General features: G+C 36.5%; 1 protein-coding gene across 2 annotated transcripts in view; it reads right to left on the reverse strand.

Annotated features, from left to right (window-relative positions):
* LOC150078409 (cytoplasmic polyadenylation element-binding protein 2-like) overlaps positions 1-22,496 on the reverse strand; it is a 405,982-nt gene that overhangs the window by 46,162 nt on the left and 337,324 nt on the right. For both annotated transcript variants that reach the window (XM_090385295.1, XM_090385294.1), the window contains one exon: positions 10,967-11,056. In XM_090385295.1, the coding sequence (XP_090241421.1) occupies positions 10,967-11,056 (90 nt within the window). The remainder of the gene's footprint in view (positions 1-10,966; positions 11,057-22,496) is intronic.

Consider the following 22,496-nt stretch of genomic DNA (forward strand, 5'->3'; position numbering starts at 1 on the left):
GATAGGGGATTACATTATGAGCTTCCCCTAACTAGGTCTTCCTGGGGGGGATTGGGCCAAAGGGGCACAAGTTTTTGATGGTACTTATATTAGTTCTGGAACATATATAATAATTACAATAGAAAAAGTTGTAACTGTTCTTCTTATTGGTAAAGTTCCATGTGCATGACTCCACATGTCTGGCTAGTCTTTTAAACACGGTAGTACCAGTGGCTGCAGTGTCCACATGGTTACTAGTGTTTGATTCATGGTGGTTTGAGATATTATTTATGTAAGCTCTCTGAGGTGTACTGGCAGATGTAATCACAACTGCTAGTATGTCAATGGCGCTACATGATAAAAGCTCTGTCAATTTTCAAATTCTAGATTGAAGCCACAGGTATGGAAGGCTTCAATACAGAGGTACCAATAACTGGTGACATATTGGGATGTGTTGCTGCCATTTCTGCTCATGACCTTGTGGGGGAGGGATTGTATGAGGATTCTTTATGTCTCCAAAAGTAGTAAAAAGTGATATTTCCAATGGGGGGGGGGGATTTTTCTATTCCAGTTTATTCTTGGTGGATTTGTTTGTATTAAAAATGATTCTAGAAGTTCTCTTCTTTTCTTATGTTATTCTTTGGCTAATGTCTTGGAGACCGTTAGATTAAATCTGTTCAAAAGCAGAAAGCAATGTTATTCACTATTATATTGTCCCTTTATTGCACAATGGGTGCTCCTGCCAGTGCTGAGAAATTAAAAATTGGAAGACTTTTTAAGGAGATCCAGCTTTAGCCAGAATGCTGTGGAACTTCATTCTGACACTGTCTGAATGGCATTCCAACACTGTTCTTTCAAACTGATGTTAACTAATTAAGCATACACTGTAGCAGGTATTACACATGCCAACCCGAAGTGCAATAACTGTATTTTAAAGTTGTTTGGCTTGGTGGTTCCCCCCCCCCCTGCTCCTGCCAGTGCTGAGAAATTAAAAATTGGAAGACTTTTTAAGGAGATCCGGCTTGACGGCAAGATCAGCACTCTCATTTCCCGGAATTCCAGAATGTCTCCTGGGATCCAACAAAATGTTACTGACTAACTGGATTTGTTGCAGGAGAAATTTTTCCTTAAGGCAGAGACTGCACCGAGAGAATCTATAGATTAGGTCAGATGTAATGGAACATTCCACAAGCTGGTCAAGTGCTAGCTTTATGGTATACAGCTTGATATTGAAAGTGAAGGTATTGTATGTAGCTGGTAATGAGGCTGTAACTGTAAATATGAAGAAAAAACTGCTGCAGCCTATCGCATTGTCAGTTTTTGATCCATCAGTGAATACTACACAGGCATTGGACTTGTAGCATAAGCTGCGTGCGATTGTCTGATATTGGAAGAAGATAAAACTTTCTTCCCCCACCAGAGAAAGCGATCATCATATGAGGCACAAGCATGTAACCAGGATGGTACAGGAAGAATTGTGTCTCAAGAAATGTCACTTAGATCAACATTCCAAGTTTGAAGAAGTTCTTTAAGTCTGAGAGACTTAAAGAACCATACAAAAACCTACATAAATTGGTTTTCGTGCAGCTTAGTATCATAAAAGGAATCCCATCAGGTTTTATACAGGTACTCCCAACTAGGATGAGATGGGAGAATTTGGATCTTAGCAGCATAATGAGACAGCAATGTTTTTCTGTGTAATTCGGATCATGCACTTCAATGTTTTGCTTTGGATTGGAGAAGTCTTGAAAGCTCCCATGGCTGTCCTCAGAGCACTGTGCTGGATGATGTTTATCTGTTCTAATGTACTTCTCCTAGCAGAGTTGTATACCAGAGAACCATAATCTAAACATGAACGGATTAGAGACTTGTAGGTTAGTTTTCCACGGCACAGATGAGACTGACCAAAGTATGTTCAACTGTTTTAGACAATCAATCAGTAGGTGACTGCCATGTACTTGGAAATTTAGCTTGCTATCTAATATCAGATCCAGAAGTCTGATGGTATTAACTAGTGGTATCAGTCTATTGTTTAACTGTAGTTCAGAATCAGGTGGAGAGCACATCATTTGCAAAAGTGAGTGGTGGTAGATTTCTATTCTGCTAGTCAATTGTGTGAGGTGCAGGATTCAATGCTGGTTATGGCAAGTTGGAGTTTATGTGTGATAGTGATCATGCTTTTGGACTGGCAGAAAATGGTCAGGTCATCTGCAAACATGTAATCTTTAACAGTTTTAGGGATATCTCTTGTCCAACTTGCCATAACCAACACTGAATCCCGGACTTCACACAATGGATATTGACTAGCAGAACAGAAATCTACCACCACTCACTTTGTTGTATTGTTGACTTGAATTGCAAATAAGGTTGCACTGTGTATAGATTTCTGTGGTACTCCCTCCTTCTTCCTGAATATGAGATGTAGATAGTATGTTTTGATAGCAGACCTGAAAGGAGTGCAGGCATAGGAAATTCTGAATTATCTCAGGGAGGTGACCACTTAGCCCTAGATGATAAAGGTCCATGATAATATCACATCATGATGTAGTGTCAGATGCCTTTTCAATATCTAAGCTAACCATGACTAGATATTGTTTTCTGACAAAAGCATTCGGAATATGAGATTCAGCCTTGATGAGTACGTCCAGAGTTTGGAAAGTAAAGCTATATCCTTCAATGGCCAATTTTCAATTAAAGTAATGACATTGAATCCTTGGTGGACCAAAAGCTGAAGGGGTAGTTGATGTTTTTGTTTTGGTTTTTTTTTTAGGAGCATTAGCAACTAAGGCCATATTGCTCCGGAATATGCGGTGGTCATTCCTTGACCTTTCCGCATCCTCCATATTTGGTGGTGATGGGCTCGAACCCCGGTCTAATCAAGAAGCGTGTGGTACGCACTGCTGCTCCTTCCCACCTGGCTACGGAGACGCCGGGATAGTTGACTTATGTTCATACAGTGAACTTTTATCTTGCTCCCATGATATTTTTCTGTGGCTGAATAATCAGAAATTCCAGATAAATGAGAGTATACCTATGGATCAGAACTACAATACTGTTTTAGTACAATAACTATTACAGAAATTAACAATCAAAACCTAAAATACAGTACCTCAAAAACAAAGTAAAAAAAAATCAAAAAATATAACAATACCAAATACTGCTTTCTTCTTAAATTAGAATGATTCAGATATCAAAGTTCCATAGTGTAAACTACATATTAACACAAAACAGCGTTTAAGTTTAACAAGCTGGAGTTCATGGAGTAACTTTTGGACCATGGGGGGGGGGGGGAGTATTAGCTGTCTAGTGGAAAAGATTACTTAAAGAACATTGCAGAATGAAGTGATTAAAAACTTAAATTAATCAGGTGTTGGTTAAACCTAATTAAAAAGTTGTTTAATCTACAACCTGAATTAACTTAAATGGCCACAGAAAAATCTAACAAGTCTGCTCTCACTGTTGGCATATATTATACCTAACTCACCCCTTAGTCATGTAAGTAAATTCAAAAATGGAAAGAAATATTGAAACTTCCACAAAATACAATGGACATTCAATAGTGGGTGAATTTTTTTGGTACATCTGCTCAAAAAAGGGTGTTTGTAGTGAATATGCTAGCATGAAGATAGCACCAGTGTGCACTTTTATTTTAAAATTTATTTTAATCAAACTGTTTAATTAAATAAAAAAGTTATTTGTAGTTGTTTTCATTAAAACAAAGAATAATATTACTAAGTGCACAATTTTAAATAATAAATACTAAGTGCACAATTTTTAAAATAGGCATTCTTTTTTGCTTATTTTAAAAATATTGAATAGCATATAAAATGCACCACACATCCACTATTACATCTAATACTTTAAGGCTCCTACTGCAGGATTAAAACAAAGGCCAGTTACACATGCACTGGTCCCACAGGAACTAGTAGTTATCGGTGACTCTACTGTCAGGGAAACGGGGAACAGTGTGTAAAAAGGATAGGCGAAACAGGACCAGGGTATGTCTGCCAGGGGCAAAGATTGATGACATTGTAGAGCAGATATCATCTTTTAAGGGCACAAAAGGTGATATTGTTGTACACGTTGGCACTAATAATATTAAGAGTAGGAGACCGGCAGAATTACTTAACAAGTACAAGTCACTGTTGAAAAAAAGCCATGAATTAGGGTTGAATTTGAAAGTGTCTGCAATTCTGCCCAGACACAATAGGAAGGAGTATATGATGAGAGCCTTGTCAATTCGGCCCTGGAAAGATTGTGCAATGCTCAAAGGGTAGAATTTTTTTCAGCCTGGTCTGTGCTTGTTAACAGGAGGGACTGCTTCTACAGGGATGGGATACACTTAAATAGAAAGGGTGCAAAAATATATGCTGATGCTATCGAGGCAGTGTTAGGTGGGTCGGAAAACTGCTAGCTTGGAGGGATACACGGACTAATAGATTATAAGTAGCTGGTGGCAGAGGTGAAAGTGATTCTTGCACTGCTCCTATTGGAATGAGCAGCAGCCTGGAAAACAAGGTGCAGAGTATTTCAGTGACTGCTGGGAGTCATTGGGGTACAAGTAAACACATGGATTGTGTTAGGATAGCTAAGAATAGGAACAGGTGCATGTATACTTGTGTATACATCAATGCTAGGAGCTTGGTAAATAAATTTGATGAATTTGAGATGTTGGTCAAAACATCAAAAACAGATATTGTTGGGATATCAGAGACATGGTATCACACAGAATATAAGGAATGCAGAACTGGAATTTTTTTTTTTTTTTTTTTTTATGAAAACCCCAAACACGAAAGGTATCAAAACCTATAGTACTTAGTACCGTGCATGGGTTGAAAGAGAAGTATGGGGGGAGTTGCCGGAAACTTTGCTCTAGAGACTAAACATGGGTTTCACCACTTCAAGCCTCCAATAAGCAAAGTGGTGGTATTGCACCGGTTGATGAGAGTCATCTACCACCCTTAAATTTTTGGGGAGTACAATGTGTACAGAAAGGATAGGAAGGGAGGAGAGGTTATGAAGTGCAGCCAGTTGACATCGCTTGAACAGTGCAGTGTCGAGTCAGTTTGGTGTTACATAAGCACTGGGAGATCAAAATTGGGAGTAGGAGTGAATTTTACACATCAGCATGTTCAGGAGGCAATTAGAGGGAGTAATACTCTTGATCTGATTATCATTAGTGATTCTTCATGCATTAAGAATCTGCACATAAAGGAACCACTAAGTGGCAGTGATCACAGTGTGCTGAAGTGGGATTTACTTGAAGAGGTAACTACCATCGGGGTAAAGCGAAGGGTTTTTGCTTTCGTAAAGGTGACTAGGGTGGTCTGAGACAGTATTTAAATTCTATATGATGGGACCAACTGATGATGTTACTAACAGCAAATTCAAAATGGGAGGCATTCAAAGAATTAAGCTTGGAAGCTACTAGGCTTTACATACCAACTAAGAAATATTGTTCAAGGCTTAAGCCTAAATGGATGTTAGATGAACTAATGAGCCATGTGGCAGAGAAGAAAAATGCATAGGATACATATAAATTAATGGACGACATGGAAGCCTATGATTGATATAAGCTGGTCTGTAACCAAGTCACAAAGGAGTTTAGGCAGGCAAAGGTAGATTATGAGATATCTTTGGCAAAGGATGCAAAGAAAAACAGCAAAGAGTTCTTTACCTATGTAAATTCTAGAAGGAAAGGGATGAAAATCAGATTGGTTCACTGGTTATTCATGATTCAACTGTTGATGATTCTGCTCAGGTGGCTATCAAACTAAATGAGTATTTTGCATCTACATTCACACATGAGGAGTTATTCAGGGAGGGGAATGCCAGAGGTGAATTAAAATCTGGCAGTGAGCTAGATGATTTTGTAATAACTGACAGGAAAGTGGAGGAGAAACTGTTGAAGTTAAACATAAAAAAGGCACCCAGGGTGGATGGGATCTATCCAGTTATATTAAAGGCGGCAGCAAAGAAAGTAAGCAAACCATAACTATGACAGCTTCGTTGGACTCAGGGGAGGTATCCATGGACTGGAGATGTGCAAATGTGACCCCAATTCACATAGGAGGATCAAAGGGAGACAAGTAATTATAGACCTGTTAGTTTAACTTCTGTTGCAGGGAAATTAATGAAGGCTCTGGTTAAAGAAGTTATAACTCGGACAGCAGCATGGTTTTGTTAAGGGGAAGTCTTGTCTGACCAATTTGATTGGATACTATGATGTGGTCACAAAGGAACTGGATGCAGAGAATAACTTTGATATCATATATTTTGATCTTAGAAAGGCTTTTGATACTCTTGCACAGATTGGAGCAGTGTGGCACTGGAAGTAAATTGCTGCTATGGATAAAGGGATGGTTCAGTGTGAGAAGACAGAGAGTGGTAATCAATGGACATTGCTCTTTGTTGACTAATGTTATTAGTGGAGTCCACTGTTGTTTTCTGTATTTATAAATGATATTGATGATGGTATATCAGGCTTAATGTCCAAGTTTGCAGACGATACGAAGGTTGGCAGGGTTGTTAAGGACATTAATGACAGTATGCTGCTGCAACAGGATCTAGAAAATTTGAGCAGATGGAGTTTAACATTGACAAATGTAAAGTACTACATATGGGAAGCAGTAACCCCAGAGTAACGTATCAACTGTGTGGTACTATGCAGACAGTAGTAGAGAGTGAAAAGGACCTGGGGGTTCTTGTGCAGGCAGATATGAAGTTTTTTGAGCAGTGCAGACAGTTTGCAAGAGTAGCTCATGGTGTCTTGTCAATGATATACAGGAATTTTTCTAGCAGGGATAAGGAGGTGATTATCCCCTTGCATAAGGCAATGGTCAGGCTAAACCTTGGGTACTGTATACAGGTCTGGAGGCCTCATTTTAAGAAGGATGTAGAGCTGTTGGAACAAGTACAGAGAAGGGCAACAAGATTAGTGAATTGAACGAAGGGTTGCCCTTACGAAGAAAGGCTTAAGTTTTGCAGATTACAGTGTCTGGAGACTAGGCACATGCGAGGTGATCTGATTGAGGTGTATAAAGCCTTCAATGGTTTGAGCATGCTTAATAATGATGGGATTCTTCCTCTTGCTCAGAATAATCACCTGAGAGGGCATGAATTCAAATTGAGGAAAGACAGTTGTAGGATAGATGTGCAGAAGTTTGCCTTTAGCCAGCAGGTATTTGATTGGTGGAACAGACTTCCATCTTTTGTAGCGGAAGCTGATAGCCTAAATAAATTTAAGACTGAGCTGGACAGATATTTGGAATGAACGGAGGGGTGAAATGGGAGCAGTTTTTTTTTTTTTTTTTGTCTGATGCTGCCTAAGCTTGCTTTCTTGCATCGTATGCCCCTACTAATGCTAAATGCATAATTTTAAAATATTTTTTGCCTATTTTAAAAATATTGAATAGCATATAAAATGCACTATACATCCACTATAACATTTAATACTTTAAGACTCCTGCTGTAGGATTAAAAGAAAGGCCAGTTATGCAAATTATATTCTGATAGAAATAGAGGCCATATATGTGAGAAATGTGATGATAAAAGAGAAGATGAAGCAAAAAAGTGATACCGCACTTAATATCTTCTTTGGAATCTTATTGGCTTCTACTTTTTCCTTTATGAATGTACACTGCCTTCAGATTGATTATAACTTCCCACTAAATTGGAACTTTTCCATGCTGCAGTGTGATGGAGTGAAGTTCCAATTAAATAATCATGTAACCTAGAGAATGGATCTGAAGTAGTGCATAAGAATCAGTAAAAGCAAACCTTGTAAAAAAAGCATTAATACTCAAAACATGAGAGAAAGACATAACTGAAGATATTTAAAGACCAGCTCACATATATGACATTAGGTACTAAGTGCAGCCATCTTGCCGTAGCACCCTATGGGAGAGGGATAAATTTATTATTAGTTTTTCAGTTAATTAAAACACTTACGAGGAGTGTTCAATTAATTATCTACCTGAAGCACTTCCCATAGCTATATTTCAGTGATTCATGATTTATCATGTTCCTACATATCTCAACTTGAATCATACTAATTTTGATCCCACTATGTTTTTAGGTTGTGCTGCTATAACAGAAAGAAGGAAGACACCTGTATCAAATTATGGATTTGCTGAAATTGGAGCATCATTCAGTCATCAAGTTTCTCACCACAGAAAGAAAGGGACAAAAGTCATTCATTAAAGGATGGTGGCTGTGTATGGCAACAGTGCACCTTCGCAGTACCAGGTGAAATTCTGGTCAAAACAAATGAAGTGGTTGTAGAGAGTCCATCGAAGAGGAAAGACTGTGACAGTGACCACTCCAGAAATGTGCCAAGCCGCAGAAACCCTTGTGCTGAAGCATAGACATTTAAAGGTGTCGCAAATCTCTAGGGAATGCGACATACCTGGGGGAACAGTTATAACTATCCTCCATGAACATTTGGGGATGACTAAGGTTGTGCAAGGTGAGTTCTCCAGATTTCTGATCCTGTGCAGAAGCAATTCAGAGTATAACCAAGGAGATTTGAGCGAATTTGAGGAGAATTTAGAGCTTTATGGAAGGGATCCTGAAACGTTCTTCTCCAGAATTGTTACAGGTGATGAAACATGGGTTCATCACTAGGATCCTGAGATCAAGCAAGAAATAGTGCAATAGATGCATAAGGGTTCTCCCCCACCCAAAAATTTCAGACACAACCTTCAGCTGGCAAGATTATGGCCACCATTTTTTGGAATGCTGATGGAATTTTGTATATTCTCTACTTAGAACACAAGCAGACAATCATATGCATACCTACTGTACAACCTAAGGGATATCATGAAGGAAAAACGCTGTGGAAAACTTTCCAAAGATGTGCTGCATCTTCACAACACCACACCACACCAGTGCACAGATCACATGCTGTTGTTGCTGCTTTCAGAGACTGTGACTTTACAGACTTACCCATCCACCTTACAGTGTATGGATCTGGCCTCCCAGTGACTATTTCCTGTTTCAACACCTCAAGAAAAATGTACATGGACATCTTTCTTGATGATAACGAACTGAAATCTGCTGTTTATGCATTCTTTGATGGACAGACAAAGAATTTTAATTGTCTGGTATTTCTTCATTGTCAACAAAATGGAACAAGTGTATTGTAGTTCAGGGGAGTTACATTGAAAAATAAAAACAGAATTTTGCCTCTATCTCATTTCCTTCATAAGTAGGTAGATAATTTATTGAATGCCCCTCATACATTAACAACTAACCTTTACATTAATTATACAAGTATTCTGTGATAAAATTAATTTATTCTAAAAGCAAAACATTCTACAACCTGTACTAGTTCCTTGATTCACTTAACTAAATATAGTCACACGGTATCTCTATTACATTCTGCTCAATTCTGACGACTATTAAAACCAGGAACCATGCGTAATCATATTTCCATACTGGTTATATTTTACTTCCTAAAACATCAATCCATAAATTTTGTATAATTCTGCTTAAATTTCTATTTAATGTTCTGTTGCCAAATTTTCTTATGTACAACCCACCTCATAATTTTAAAATAATTTTCTACTTTTACTTTAAGCTTGTATGCAAGTACTAGTTTGTATTAATTTTACATGTTTTATTCCTCTTTCTAGTAACCTGTCTGTTTCACCTGTACACAACTGCAGATATATCTGTATATGACATATCTCCAGTGTGTATGCATTCAGTTTTCTAAGAATTGTTTCTGCATTTTATTTATAGGTTTAAAGACTACTTCTGTGGAGCACATTTATTGAATATTATTTTCATTTTCTCCTTGATATCTTTTGTGTGTAGATGCACATTGGTGAAAGTTAGAAAACAATTTTAAAATTACAAGAAGGAAAAGACTAGGGAGAAGAAGATTAAAAAGGCTACATACATAAGGAAATTCAGCAATGGAACATTAAATAAAAATTTTGGAAAAGATGTACAAAATTTATGGTGTTTTTTGAAATCAAAAATAAACAACAGGGAACTGCAGTGCAAACTTTCCAAGACATTGATTACTCACTGGGTTCCTCATTTAAAACAAACTGTAGGGTTATTAATATTATGTACTGTTCACAATGATTCCTTATGTGGTTGTGATTTACATGGTCTTATTTTGCACAATTCTGAAATAATGTGCCCTTATAATATAAATAATAATAAATAAATCTTTCTATACATGTAAAAATTAAAATAACACATATGTTCACATATAGGTGAGAAAAAAAAAAGAAGGAAAAAAAAAAAAAAACTTGTAAAATTGACTGCAAACTCAAGAAATTAAAAGATCACAGTGAGTGATATTTTAAATTAAATAAGATAAAGCCCAGTGTTTTACATTTTAATCTTTTAATTTGTTTTTATGTTCAGACGTTTATTTCTTAATTTACGGGTTACTAGTATTTTTTATTTATTTATTATTTTTTTTTTTACTGTACTATACGCGTAACTTTGAGTTCAATTTTTTTATGAAAATAATTTTCTCATACAGTATGCATAAATTTTCAATAAATTTCATTTAATTTTATCTTATTTATGTTAATTATAAAAAAATTTCTATTAATTTATCTGCATAAATAATGTTTTAATTTATTAATTTAATTTAATTTATCTGCATAAAATAAGCTGAAAAATTATTATGCCGCTGACTACCAAGATATTCGCACAAAGCAATCCCCAAATTTTAATGTATTTAAAGTAATGGGATAATGGGTCTTAATTTGTGCAAATCTTTGTTTATGCACATTTTCTGGGAATGCAACCTATGCAGAAATCAGGACCATTCTATATCTGTATTTAGTTACCTTGCATGTGATCAAGAGCCAGTATAGGTTCAGGAACATTATACTTTTAGAATAAATCAGTTTTATCTTGGGGTACTCGTGTAATTAATTTAAAGTTAGCTCTTAGTGGAAATAACCCACAAAGAAGGTATCTGTTTTAAACAAAGGATTAAGGAAGCATACATACATACCTTTGGGAGGAAAATAAGATTTGCTTTCTGCTTTATGGGGCCAGTCAACTACTAATGGTCCAAAGCGTCTGAAACTAGCAGTAATCTCCTCTATTCAAAAACAAATAAGCACTCTAATTAGCAATTATAACTAAAACAATACTTTAACAAAATTAAATGTTCTATTCTCCTATAAAACCGTTCATTTTTATAAGTATTTCAATTAGTCAATTACATCATTAACAACAACAAAATAAAAGTTTTATTACATTTTTGCAGCAATTAATTACTTTAGTACAGAATTAATCATACTAATTTGGGCTTTAATGCAGTTGACTGGTTAATGCAGAAGCACAATAGCACATTTGAGTCGATTATGGGACAAATCCAGTTAATTATAACATGCTTGTGAATTGATCAGAATTACAAACTCTTCTGATCTAAGTGGTTATACTGTAAAAAAAAAAAAAAAAAAAAATTTAAGGTGCTTTTGATGGTGATGAAGTGAACTAGTAAGATTCAGCTTATGCAGATACTAAGCACTAAAGCAACTAAGGTCATGAGATGGCATTATCTCTCTCTAATTGTATTTTTGGTTGTGTTGCTGTTTGCTGGACAAAAATCTGAGTTTATAGGGAGAAAAACTATGCAACTCCTTCCTGAGACCGGGGTTCGAGCACGTCACCACCAAATACGGAGGATGTGGAAAGGTCAGGGAATGACCACCGCATATTCCCGGAGCAATATGGCCTTAGTTGCTAATGCTCCTAAAAACCAAATAACAACAATAATAACAACAACCTTCCTGAGACCAACTAACTCAATATCTCTGCTCTCTTCTTTCCCATCTAGTGTGGGAGGACAGTGATTATAACCACTATGCTATCTGTAAGGGCATGAAATGAACTTCCTATTTCGTGCAGTCACACATCAGTTTCATGGGCACTGACAGTCAAAGTACACGTTTAAAATTCTACTGTTTTGTGAAGAGGGCACGGTCAGCTGCAATATAAAAGACAGTGCCTGTTTATGTAGTTCAGTACAGTATTTTTCGACCATCTTTGTGTAATGGAATGCTTTGGAATGGGCAAGAAATTAGTGGAACAAAAAAAATATATAAAATTAACTTAATGCATTCAATTTCTATTACAAAAGAAAAGAAGAAGAAAAACCCTATTCATGACTATAAAAAAACATTCCAAATTAATTAGATTATGAGAATTTGATTTTAGTACCAACACAGTGAACACGTATAATAGGTCTCTTTAAGTCTGCTTGTAGAAAATTTGGAAGAGATCTATTACCTGCTCAACTCTGCCTTGATTGAGCATTCTTGTAAACACATTGATAAGAATGTAATATTATTTTTTGTCTATCATACATACCCTCAACTAAAGCAATGGTCACATAGAAATAGCCTTCTAAACAGTGTCAGCAACTTTGTACAAAAAGCAAACACAGCTCTAGGCACACAAGAATACAGATTATGCAACTTGGTTTCATGTTTTCATCAGTTGATGTTCAATATATTTTTTCCCCATTTTTTAAAATTTGTTTCAATTAAAGGTTCATATAAGGCGGCATGAAAAATTGAGATTTATATTTTGTCTATCATACATACCCTCAAATAAAGCAATGGTCACATAGAAATAGCCTTCTAAACAGTGTCAGCAACTTTGTACAAAAAGCAAACACAGCTCTAGGCACACAAGAATACAGATTATGCAACTTGGTTTCATGTTTTCATCAGTTGATGTTCAATATATTTTTTCCCCATTTTTTAAAATTTGTTTCAATTAAAGGTTCATATAAGGCGGCATGAAAAATTGAGATTTATATTATTAATTAGAACTGAACTATTAGTTGAACTTTCTTTAACCAGACGGTTGTGGTGGGTAACCTGACATACAACCTTCAAAAATAATGTTCCCACATTAATCATTAATAAATGATTAAAAATTTCTCTGCAAAAAAATAAATGGTATAAAACACATAGCATATTTTGAAATTTTTAATTTTTTTATTAAAACTTAAAAGTAGAGACAATAAGTACAGTAATACCCCGAAATTACACGATAGGTGGGTCCGACGAAAATCGCTTAAGTCGAATTCGCGTAAGTCGGGGGGGTACAACTTTGCACATAAATACATATAAATTTTGTTTAATTGGGACCAATGACTAACAAAAACACTAGTTTAGAAGAAAAATATTAATAAAACTGCAGTTCTTTATACATATTAATACAAAATATGTATTAAAAAAATAAATGACTTACGTAAAAAAGTTATTTCGATGTCGATGGCTTCATAAAATCTAACAAATTTGTCTGATGACACAGAGACTTATTTTTTTCATGCAGAATTTCTTCGTAGCAAGCTAATAATTTTTTTATTCCTTGCTTTGTAGCTATAACGCGTTCTTCGTTGTAGTCTATGTTTTCTAAAATTTTTAAGCCCTTTTCAATTGAGCTGAGACCTGTCAAGTTTGCAATTGTCATGTGCTTTTCGCCGTTGCCTCATTTAGGCCTGTAGCACGTGCAATATCACATGGTCTTTCATTTCGCTCAAAGCGTTTCACAATTTCATATTTTTTCTTTATCGACAGAGGCCGACTGGCCATAAGCCTTACCAGGGAAACCCTGGTGGGCCTGCGTGATTTTGGCCATAAACCATAGACGTGAGGAAATTTGCCTTTAGCCAGTGGGTGGTTGGTTGGTTGGTGAAATAGACTTCCATCCCTTGTCGTGGAAGTTGATAGCCTAAATAAGTTTAAGGCTCAGCTGGACAGGTATTTCGAACGAACAGAGGGGTGAAGTGGAAGTGGTTATTTTTTATTTATTATTATTATTATTTTATTTTATTTATTTATTTTTTTTTGGCTGATGCTACATAAGCTTGCTTTCTTGCATCAAATGCCTCTACTAATGCTGATGTCCGCCTCTGTTTATCGATAATTGCTTTTCTTTTTCTCTCTGAATCTGCAGTGTCTTCACCAGTACCCTTCCTTTTCACACCTTTTAAGTATTTTACTCATTTTTAGGGAATAAAGCACAATTACAAAATGAGGAGGCACGCTTGATATGCATAAACAAAGCTGCGTGCATGTAGCAACTTAATAAACAACACCATAAAGGCAGAGATACACTATTAACACCTCACATTTCTAGGGGTTACTACCATAAAACAATAAAAATCCAGTTGCGTTTCTGCTAGTGGAATCTGTTATAAACTGGTAGTAAACTCGATCTAATTGCATACCGATAGCTGGAATTGTGTTGGTTTTTACGTTATTATGGTGAAATGTGTTTCCCCTAAAACAAATACATTTTCAGAATCTTCTCTTCGTTCCTATCGTGTTGCGTTCGGTTGGGGTGATTCTGCGTTCGACTGCCATTTCTTGTAAACACAAAGGCAAATCGTGCATAAGCCAATTCGGTTTGTGTTATATTATAAGATATCATTACCGTATTTATAAATAGTGTATGATTGAATTTGTGTAGTGTAAACACGTGTTATACGAGGACTGACTGTATACGGCTCGACCGACGCGATCCATTTCTCTCGTGAAAACAATGTAATTTCCGACAAACGTTGAGCACGAATTCGAATGCACACATATAAATATGACAGTTGGAATACAAATTATTGTATATGTGTGCAGCTCATGCGCAGTAAAGTTGAATTTTGTTCATCTTTCGCTCTCACTCTCCTCCGTCGCACCATATATCGATAACATATGAAAAACGACCTTGATGATAGTGGGCGGCAGTGTTGCCAAACAGCGTTGCCCGACTTACGCGAACTCCAAGTTCGCGTAAGTCGGGGTGTATTACTGTACTGCAACTGATTAAAAAATGATGAAATATTGGCAATGCTTGAAGAGAATTCAAAAACTCGAAACATTTTCCAAAAATGAAAGAGAAAGTTGGGTACCTGTCAGGTGACCGGGACACTGTTTTTTATATATTTTGTGCACCACCATTGGGTTCAAGTTGGTAGTAGTATGCAGTAGTTCCTGGAAAATTCACTAGAGAACAAGAATAATTCATGGAACTTTACATGTCCTAAATCTGATGCTCCCATTAGTAAGCAAAATTACAGAAAAGCTGAGCTCACAATTCAGCAGAAGGTGAAAGTTGTGAGTATTTTATCAAAAAAAAGTGAGTGTAATGCTCTGTGGAGAAGATTTTGGTCTGTTCACTCTGCAGAAAATGTTGAAGCACAAGTCTGAAAACAGAATAGTTCAGGAATGTAAAGAAAAGTAGTTTGTGAATTTGCAATATCTTGGCATTCTGCTCAACAAATGCTTCAAATGGATTTGAAAATATTCCTATACAAAATTACAGCATTGCATAAACCTTCTGAAAATAATAAGCACAGAATACCAATCACTACATGGGCAGGGGGGAAGAGAAGATATGAAGTGTATTGTGTAACACTTCATTTCACTTCTGGCATGTGCGCCTCCGTAGCCAGGTGGGAAGGAGCAGCAGTGCGTAGCAGACGCTTCTTGATTAGACTGGGGTTCGAGCCCGTCACCACCAAATACGGAGAATGCGGAAAGATCAGGGAATGACCACCGTATATCCCGGAGCAATATGGCCTTAGTAGCTAATGCTCCTAAAAACCAAATAACAACTTCTGGCACCAGGTTTTCAGATGAAGTGTATTTTCAATGAAGGGTCTTGTAAAAAATCCCAATTTGCTCCAGTTTATACAATAGCCTTTCATGGGGAAAGGGTATTATATAAATCATAGCTTTATTGAAGTCATGTTAAATTTACTGATGTCCAAGTTACTTTAGATACCTAACAAATAAGGTTTGAGGGAGACATAACAAGAAGAGGGTGCTAGCAATGCTAGTAAGAAAGACTACTCATGTCAATCCAAGGAGCGTATTGGGTTTCACTTGGGGCAAATAAGAGGGTAATGCAGAGCAATTTTAAGTACAGAGCAGTGATTCTTAACCTTTATTTCCCATGAAGCCTATTCTTAAAATTATTTTTTATATCATGAACCTAACAAGAAAACATTTACAGCCAGAAAATGTTCACAGTGGGGAGTGCAATTCAATTTCTGCTGAATTATTAAGAATATTTATTTGTAAACAGCTGTTATGATAAGTCAGCTGTTAAAGATAAGTCAACTTACAATGTGAGGGAAAAAAAATTAAGTATTTTACCCTGTGTGATTTTTTATTTTTATTTTTCCAAATATGAAAATATCAACTCAAAACAAGTCAATATAAGGTTTACTTCCAGTGTAACAACACTAGGGCTTGTTTCTTTTTGCACAAATGTTGAATTCTTGGCTCAATTTTTGAAAAATACACTTCCTGTCCTTCCTCAACATAAAGCAGATGATTTTGTTCTTTGCTTTTGATGTTTGTCAAACATGAGGAAGTTTGTTTAGAAATCGGTAAGAAGTCGAAAAATTTTTTTCGACTTCTTACCGATTTCTAAACAGTTTGAGGTAAGAAGTCGAAAAATGGAGTAAGATGTTCACTGCTTTTGTTGAGATCACAGGATACTCTTTCCTTATTGAATCCAAAACACATCAGGTGACATTTCACTGAATTTTATCTTCAAGGTTTGATCACTCTGTACAAGAGGTATTTGAAAAGTTTGTGGCCTGATTATGAAGCATTAATTTGAGGAGTCTTATAGCATGTTACTTTTCAATATAGTCCCTTTTGGAGTCAATATTTTTACCACTGATGCTGCAATGCATTGATTCCAACTGTGAAAAATATTTTCTCTTGGGCCTCCAGGAATGTATCGGCTACAGCAATGACATCACCGTTGGTGGGAAAATGGATGCCATCCAGTATCTTTTCAAATTAGGAAATAGGTGAAAGCTGGATGATGCTAAATCTGGTGAATATGGGGGATGGTCCAAGATTTCAAAGCCGCACTCATGCAGTGCAGCCATGGCATTGACAGACTTGTGAGCACAATGTAAGGATGTGGTTACAACATCGGGGGATTGTTCAATCCTCCTATGTTGTAACCATATCCTTATCTTGTGCTCACAAATTCTCTCTTTCCTCGGAGTTTGTCATTGATATTCTAATGCAAATGCCTTACAAAGCCTGTGCAATATGCCCCTGTGACTGTCTTGGCCTTTCTGAAGGTAATTCACTAGCAATACTCCACATCAGCATCCCAAAAAAACCAATGCCATCACCTTGCCAGCAGAAAAAAAATCAACCTTGCTTTCTTTGGAGGGAGAAAAGAGCTGTGTTACTATTTGGAATGCTCATTTCTTTCTGGCTGAAAATAATGGACCCATGCCTCATCCATGGTCACAAACCTTGCAAGGAAATTTGCTGGATCTTCTTGAATATTATGCAAATGTTCGCTTGACTTGACAACTCTTGTGCATTCTTGATTCAACAACTTTGGGGTCCATCATGCTTATACCCTTTTTTTATAGCGAGAACCTCTGTTATTATGTAATACACATGTTCAGATGAGATGCCCAAGATGGTGACAATGTATTGAACTGTCACTCATCACCAGATCATGCACACTGTCAACAACTTCTGGACTGATGGCCGTTGCAGGTCATCACACCATGGGTCATCTTCCAGGCAATCCCTTCCTCGTTCAAATTCTGCTGTCCACTCAACTTCTTAGCCATGGAATAGGAAGAGGTATCCCCCCCCCACAAATGTTATAACCATATCTTTATGACATTGAAACTGCATGAAACTTGGTGGGTATATTTGAAGAGTATACATTAAGTACAGAAATTTTTAACATTGTACCACTACCCTTTCATACTCAGTCTATGAACATTTCAACTGCACTCATATTTCAGTCAGTTGTTCTTTTGAAGACTGCATAAATCTTGTGAATTTGGTGAGAACTCAACAAAAGGGTTCCTAAACCAGTCATACATTTCTGATGACAAAAAATTTAAGTATTGATAAGGCTTTTCTATCAGTGATTTTAAATGACTGATAATTAATGGGATGACTTCCTTATAATCTATCTGACTCTGAACCTGAAGAAAGAGCAGAAACATTTCAATATTTCCACTTGAGAGGTGTTTTTCTCCCCAAATCTTGAGTTTATTCTTGAATGCAAAACTTCTGGATGTGGAAGTTAGCATGCTTTCCTTCGGGCCCTGCATGGTGTTCAGGGCATTTATGTGCTGATAAATAAATATCTGCTAAAGATTTTGGATCTTCAAGGAAGTCATAAAAACTACCTTTATTATTATATTTGAAGAAAAGCAGTAAGACCTCTCACAACTCAAATACTCTTGTTAAAACTTTCCCTCTTGAAAACATACTTCTCCCTTTTCATACCATCTAACCTTCTCTACAAAGGAGGGTCACATGATCTTTTTTGAATATTTTCACACAGTTTTGCAAACACTGACTTAAGTTACTGCTTTACAAAATTGAGATGTTCACAGCTACATCAGGAAGAAACTTGATTTGTTTTAAATCCGTTTAATAGTTTTGAAACAAAAAGTTCCCAGTTGAGGATGGCAATGGGCCGTTATGAGATGTTCCCATGGCTGTCCTCAGATATGGTTTTTCTTTTCTGACAAATGCAACAAAGCCTGACCTTTGGATGTTTTTGGCAGTTCTTTGCAACAACCAAAATTTTCCATTATTTTACCTTTGTTTTCATATCATATAAACACCACCAACTGAGCTTTACTCATTATCTGTTGACTCATCAACTCGGAGATGAAATTAGAATTTTTAGAATTTCAAACAAGATACTTTTCTTGTTGTGTGACCTGTCATTCACATGTCTACTCATATTATCATTAGAAACAGAAACTTTGTCAATTTCACTTTCAGCCACTTTGCTATCATTGTAAAGGCAGGCATTATTAAGCTTTCAGCAACAGAAAGCAGAATTTCAGATGATACTTTTCTTGTTGTGTGACATGTCATTGAGGTGCAGCATGAGCCTCAGGAAGCCTGAGGCTTATGCTGCACCAGCCAAAAAAAAAATTCCTGAGTTACCCTGAGTTACCCTGAGAGAGAGAGAGAGAGAGAGAGAGAGAGAGAGAGAGAGAAAGATGGACAGAAGTAGAAAGGAATCACCAAGAAAGAGAAGAATGATGATATTATCATTAGAACAGAAACTTTGTCAATTTCTCTTTCAGTCACTTTGCCTATCATTGTAAAGGCAAGCATTATTAAGCTTTCAGCAATAGTGTGACTTTTCATTTTTTGTGCCACTAGCTAAGCTACTAAATAGCTTGCCTCTTGAGCTTTTTCACTTATAGTTACTTTCTTCTCAAAACCTTTATGTTGTTTGCATTGTGGATCCAAAAGTTTTACAAAGTAACAACTGTTTTAAAAATGGGCATGATTAGTTGTGAAATGTCTCAATTTACTTTGGCCAGGGCCATAGCTGTCTTTGTTAGTTTTTTTTTTCCCCTCAAACAATGCACAATGGATACGGACAATTTTCATCTCCAACCCATGGCCAAGTAACCGTTACTGTAAAGGCAAATTCAATAGTTTTGAAACACTATTATTTTAATAGTGTTTGTTTTAATATCAGTCACTTCTCTTCCTGCTTTACTTACTTGGCTCAGATAATTTTGATTCATTTTCACTTTCTTTTTCATATACTTCAACAGCCATATGAAAATGCTGTTATGTGGGATTTTAGATAACACAAAAACAACAATGTTTGGTAAAATGATCATTCAAAAAAAAAAAAAAGAATAAAAATCCTGCAAAGCATATAAATCTACAAAATAGCAAACAACCAACCATATTGTGCACAAAACACCACTCATGAAATCACTCCCAAAAAAAAAAAAAAAAAAAAAAAAAAAACCTTCTCAAACAATCTGGTAGAAGAAAGATCGAGAAAAAAAAAATATAAAAGCATGGAGAATTCTGGGTAATTCAGCAAGCAAAGGGGCTTCTCAAAACATGACCTGCAAATATGGACACAAAGTGCTCACCATGCTGCTCTTTTTCCTTGGCAGTACCTTTCTGTTGTTACTAGTGAGACAGATCTTAACAATACAAAATGAACACAGACACAATAATTAAATACAATCTTAAATATGGACTAACCAAAACAAAATAGGGGCAGTTCGTAGCACACAGACATTAATGCCAAATTGCTAGAACAAAAGTTTCCATATTTTGAGGAATATTTGGAATTTTTTGCAGTATTTCAAAATGTTTATTTATTTATTCATTCCACAATTTCCAATGGAACTCCTGATGTTGTTTGGGTTCCACTGAACACTGGTTGAGAAAAACTGACATAGGAAATCCTCAATACATGCAAAGGTTGCATTCCTCAAAAATCCTCACATAAATGAATATTGCATAAAATGAATAATTAATTCTACAAGGAACTCACAATGCATTTCATGACCCAAAAGGAAGTATTCCAAACAGTATTCCATAAATAATAATTTTATTACATTCAAAACAAAATCAATGAATATTACAGTATTCATAAAATAATACATAAAGCAAGGTTTTATACAGTTATTTAAGGAGAGTATTTACCAATAAAAGCAGATAAATCCCCAATAAATCAGAGAGCATAACATCAAGAGGGCTGCCATCATGGAGGCTGTCCTTAACAGACAGTACCAATGATGGTGGCAATGTGATGGAGCTTAAGGGTCATCTTCAACTCTACCACATCTAACAAGGTCACAGTAGGCAGAATGGAAGAGGAGGAGGAGAAAGGTCTACCATGGCTCAAGCAGCTAGGCAGAAATTGCCACTGAAAAAAAAAAAAAAAAAAAAGTGGGAGATTTGTTGGGAGGCACTGTGGCCAACTACAAGCAAGTCTCCCCGTGGTTTTGCTTTTTCATTATTTTTCAGAACAAACCTCCTTGTAGGGTGTCTAATCAAGACTGTCTATCTATGTTTAATTGCATGCTTCTTTCACAAATGACCATGTCTATCTAGGGTGGCCTCCTACTCTTCTTCCTATAAGCAGTCATGTCAACAAGGTCATCCACATTCATTTTTTCATCATGAGAATCTATTATTCCTTCACATCTACACTATCAGTCAAAGAAGCCTTCTCCAGCTACCTACCATCATATTTCAACAACTCAGTTCTTGAAAACATAGGGAATCCCTTGAAGTTCCAAACAAGTCTTCCCACGGGAATTTCCAAGCACAGTTGATGGAAGATGCCTTCCCTTCATTCCATACCACCATGATGTTGTTAACAGTCTTGCCAAAGGAATTTCCAAGCAGTTCATAGGAGATGACTTCACTTTGTCCCATGTCACCACAATGTTGTTAACAGTATCCATCAAGTAAGATTTCCACCACCCATCAAGTTGGTTTACTGCTGAGATTTTCAAAGTCAACTGTTACCTCCAGAAGCTGAGACAAAGTCTCCTGCAGTGGTTGGCCTTGAATGTAGCAATAATCTCCCTGATAAAGTGGCTAGACCAATGAGGTTGTATTAGGGTGTAGGTATATGATACTGATGTTGAGGAATGAAAAAAAAAAGTGGTAAATGGTTAGAAAATTAGTCCTCAAACACCTGACTAGCCATGTCTTCTTATTTGTTGCTCAATAAACAACCATCGTATTCATGCTGGTTTTAATGCACAGGGAGTAGTAAACCAGCAACAATTTGGGCTTATAGACACCTTCTCTTTATTTATATACACCTTCCAGATAAGGCAAGTTTCATCGGCACTAAAAATCTGTTTTGAGCTATGTATTCTGCCAACCACAGTGGTAGCTTAAATATCCCCTAGAAACTTAGTTGCAGCAGCATGTTACATATTTCCTATTTCTCCACTCTCACTTTCACATTATGGAGATTGTTATTTAATAAATTTATCATGGCAGTGCTTACTAGAAATATGGGGTCAGCAGAACCATTCTCCAGATACAAGTGTTCACAGCTTTTTAGAGCCTTAGCTCTAATCATAGTGCTGGCAAGCCTGTTTTCATGCTGTATGTACACTGAGAGCATCTTCCCAGTCACTGAATTTTTTACCTTCATTGTCACTTTGGCAGAAAATGATTCTGCGTGCTTAACAGCATCTGAAATCTTGTCTGCATTCCTCTTATTATTACAATTGTAGACTCACCCAGTTTATTAAAAAACAGAAACCTAAATATTGGGGCAAAAAAAACACGAAATCACAAGAATCTACAGGAAAATTATAGTACAGATCAACACAGAACTAAGGCTTTTGTGAGAATGGGGTACAGCAAAATGAAATGAAGTTTATCATCTCATTGCATGATACTCAAGGTTAGTCGATAACAGCCAACCCACCTGCCACTCAGTCACCATGCACCTAACTGCATAAGGCTGAATTCTGCATGCATAAATGGAATTCTGAGAAGGGGAGGGGAGGGGGGTGAAACAGATCGAAAGTAGATAATGTTAGACTGGAAAGGGAGGGGAGAATTGAGACTGCATAAAAGCCATTGCCAGAAAAGTCCCTGGTTACCTTGTCTGGTCAGACAAGATGGAGAGGTGGGCGAGTGGTGCAAATCAAGGAAGTTAGCTGAGAGCAAATAAGGAAGGTAGAAGAGAAAAAAGGTTCACGCCAGTCAGAG

Source organism: Mastigoproctus giganteus, chromosome 11, assembly GCF_048544385.1.
Source record: "Mastigoproctus giganteus isolate SK-2022 chromosome 11, ASM4854438v1, whole genome shotgun sequence".
Classification (NCBI taxonomy): Eukaryota; Metazoa; Arthropoda; class Arachnida; order Uropygi; family Thelyphonidae; genus Mastigoproctus; species Mastigoproctus giganteus.